This window comes from Ovis canadensis, chromosome 11 (genome assembly GCF_042477335.2).
Source record: "Ovis canadensis isolate MfBH-ARS-UI-01 breed Bighorn chromosome 11, ARS-UI_OviCan_v2, whole genome shotgun sequence".
NCBI lineage: Eukaryota > Metazoa > Chordata > Mammalia > Artiodactyla > Bovidae > Ovis > Ovis canadensis.
Genome location: NC_091255.1, coordinates 38,230,332 through 38,234,055, shown reverse-complemented (window position 1 = coordinate 38,234,055; position 3,724 = coordinate 38,230,332). Strand labels below are relative to the sequence as shown.

Here is a 3,724-nt window from a genome sequence, read left to right as displayed (position 1 = left end):
TAGTTACTAGGAATAGTGGTGTGACTTCCTTGAAGCCTGACTTCCAGAGAGAGGGTTGGCTTCCTGGGCTGGTGGTTTCTCAGGCTGGTTTCTCAGGCTGGTTTCTCAGGCTGGTTGCTGCAAGTTATGGGTCAGAGTTCTGCCTTTAGACATGTCTGGCTGTTGTCCATTTGTATATTCAGTGTCTCATCTGTTACAGACATTTGCAAACATGTTTATAGTAGGATAAACAACTTAGGTAAGATAGTTAGATAGCCAACTTCCATACATCCATCTTCCATAAAAAGACTCTATAACCTTTAACATTATGTCATATCTGATCTGGAGGTTCATGTTTTCATGTATATCATGCCATTGAGACATTTCATCCCTGTATGTGGTTTCAAGATATAACTCTATACTCATTAAGACGCTTTCTTCTGTGTCCACAGTATCATCATTATACTGAATACAAAAATTTTTTTTAGACACACTGCAGGGCTTGTGGGATCTTAGTTCCCCAACCAGGGATCGAACCCAGGCCCACAGCAGTGAAAGTCCTAACCACTGGACTGCCAGGGAAGCCCCCAAATACACATTTTAAATCCTCAGTGGCATTTAACATCTAAACCAAAGCCAAATTTCCCTAAAATGATCCCAAAATGTACCGGTTAGTCTCTTCTAGTCAGAATCCAAAAAAGGGACATACGGTATTTAGTTATATTTTTTTATTTTCCTTATTGAAATATTTTACTGATCTTTTTTAAAATTTGTCCCTCTCCCCCTTTTCCCTTTGGTAACCATAAGTTTGTTTTCTATGTCTATGGGTCAGTGTCTGTTTTGTATTTAAGTTCATTTCTATCATTTTTTTAGATTCCACATATAGACAACATGACATTTTCTTTCTCTGTCTGGCTTACTCACTTAGTATGATCGTCTCTAGGTCCATGCCATTTTACTGATCTTTATCACACGCACATGATTGTAGTCATGTCACAGTAAACAGCCCATGTAACTGGCTATGGCCAGAGAGAGAGCTGGGTCATGATGGCACTCCAGAAGTTTCCGTCTAGTCCCCCTTCCGGTCACCACCCCAACTGAAGGTGACCACTATGTGGCACTGATCGTCTTACACGTTTTCCAGTCTTCTGTAAATGGAAGATAGCATCTAGCTTCTCTTGCTCAAGTTTGGAGTCCTGCATGGACAGGTGTGGGGTTCATTATCTCCTCCTCATGCTCTGGAGCCCCAAGGCCGGTGTTCCTCCTGAAGCCTGACCTTCCCTAGTTCTGTGCAACAGACATTGATACATCTCCACGCACTACATCTGCCTCCTGACACCCAGAAGAGGCCTCCAAGGGGAAAGGACCTCCATCTCCCTTCTCAAATTGCTCCCCTTGGGGCTGAGCCAACACGCAAACTCATGGATAGGGGAGGCCCACACCCCAGGCCTTCCTTCCACTGAATCCTCCCAGCCCAGCCCCTCAGGGCCTTCAGTCCTCATCCAACACAGCTCACCTTCCCAGTAAATTTACTGTTGTGTACTGAAATCTCTCCCATCCTGCTCACAAAAAGGGATATTAGTAAATGCTATTTGAGAGGGGCCTGTGGTGCCCCAACAGGAGACACAAAGGGAGAAGAAGAATGTGAGGCCCCAGGAGTGGGGACTGGAAGGGATGCCATAACACACTCCAGATCACACAGCTGGAAAGCGATTGAGTCTGAAAATGAGATGACATTTCGTAAATTATAGCTTTTGTTTGTTCTTTTAAGGGACATCATTGTTCCCTGATTAAATAATAAGAAGTTGGTTAAAGTGATAGTCACTCAGTCGGGTCTGAGTCTTTGCGACCCCACGGACTGTAGCCCTCCAGGCTCCTCTGTCCATGGAACTCTCCAGGCAGGAATACTGGAGTGGGTTGCCATTTCCTTCTCCAGAGGATCTTCCCGACCCAGGGATTGAATCCAGGTCTCCTGCATTGCAGAGAGATTCTTTACTGTCTGAGCCACCAGGGAAGCCCATTTATCTCTCACATGGGAAAAAAAAAAAAAGCTTCTTATTTTCGTAGATCTCATCTGCTTTTCCTTTTGACTTCAGCACTGAGAGCCGGGCTGGAGACGGATGCTGAGAACAGAAGGGTGTGTGAAGAGTCCTTGCCCTTGCTTCTAACCGTTGCCGGTCCCAGGAGCCCAGGCTCGAGAAGCAGTGACCATGGAGGCCCTCCCCAAGGGCCTGGAGGTCGAAGAGAAGTCTCCTGAGTCCAAGGACCTTCTGCCCAGCCAGACAGCCAGCTCCCTGTGCATCAGCTCCAGAAGTGAGTCCGTCTGGACCGCCACCCCCCGGAGTAACTGGGAAATCTACCGCAAACCCATCGTTATCATGTCTGTGGGCGGTGCCATCCTCCTCTTCGGTGTGGTCATCACCTGCTTGGCCTACACCCTGAAACTGGGCGATATGAGCCTCAAGGTCCTGAAGATGGTGGGGCCTGCCTTCCTGTCTCTGGGACTCATGATGCTGGTGTGTGGGCTGGTCTGGGTGCCCATCATTAAGAAGAAACAGAGGCAGAGACAGAAGTCAGTGTTCTTCCAGAACCTCAAGTCCTTCTTCCTGAACCGCTGATGGCAACCTTGCCCTCTGTCCACCCCACCACCCCGACACCTTGTCCAGGAGAAGGTGTGATGGCCAGAGTCCAACATCTCTGGTCCCTTGGGTGGTGGAGTCTGCCATAAAACTGATGCAGGCAAACCCTCTTCTGGGCCCCATGGGAAAAAGCAAGCTCAGGGCTGCGCCCTCTGTGTGGCTGGGAGGCACCACCGGATGACCTCATTTAGTCTCTGCTGTGTCCTGCGCTTCCCCCCAGATCCTGGCCGCAGCCGTCACCTTCCATGGCTGCCGCCTCAGCCTGTGCGTCCAGGCACCGCTCATCTAATGAATGTGCTCTGCCAAGCGCTATGCATGTTGGGAAATTCCTTGAGATGGACTACCCCCCGAGAAGAACCTCCTGCTTACACTTCTGAGTGCCTGAATTGGATTCTGCATTTGCTTCCTTCCAGAACCCAGACTGACCAGCAGAGGCCCTTTGCAGAGAGGAGGGAAGTCCTGATCATTGGGCTTACCCACCCCAGCTCTCTCTGTGGGCGACTTGCTAGCTTGCATTTCAAGAGATCATATAAGTTACAAGTACCAAACATTCCAAAGAGCGAGAAGTGAAGGTTGACTTGGAAGAAACACTTTCCAAGAAGGCACATTCTCCCCTGGAAATGGCTCTGGGAGTTAGTCGCAGAAGCAATTTAGCCTTCAGTTATACAGTATTTACACCAGAGGTGGTGGCATGTGCTAGGGGGTATCACAGTCTCCCCTTGACCTTCTAACTCCTTCTCCGTGACTACTCTTCCATCTGAACTGGACACTTAGCCAAGAACAAGCGCATGTTGCCCTAACTTCCTTCTCCCCCGACCCCAGATTCTGGAACAGCTGGATGGAGAGCCAGTGCAAAGGGCTTCTGTAAGCGTTTGCTCTGCTTCATCCCCATCAAGAATCACAACCCAGAGATTCGACTCCACAGCTGAGTGTCTGGAGGTTTCCAGAGACGGCTTTTACTTCAGAAAGTCCCGACTTCCGCTCTCCCAGCCCCTACCCACCCACCCACCCACAGACATTCAGCGAGGGCTCAGCTTGGGGCCAGGCCCTGAGAAGGAGCAAGCTAGACAGCCGGTCCCTGCATTCATCTTCCACATGGAGAGAAA

The 3,724-nt window shown here is 49.2% G+C and overlaps 1 protein-coding gene across 1 annotated transcript; it reads left to right on the top strand.

Annotated features, from left to right (window-relative positions):
• Positions 1-802: 802 nt before the first annotated feature.
• PIRT (phosphoinositide interacting regulator of transient receptor potential channels) lies at positions 803-2,635 on the top strand. The gene is made up of 2 exons (XM_069544089.1): positions 803-806; positions 2,164-2,635. Exons 1-2 carry the CDS (start codon positions 803-805, stop codon positions 2,595-2,597), a joined length of 438 nt encoding a protein of 145 aa, XP_069400190.1. The 3' UTR covers positions 2,598-2,635.
• Positions 2,636-3,724: the final 1,089 nt, after the last annotated feature.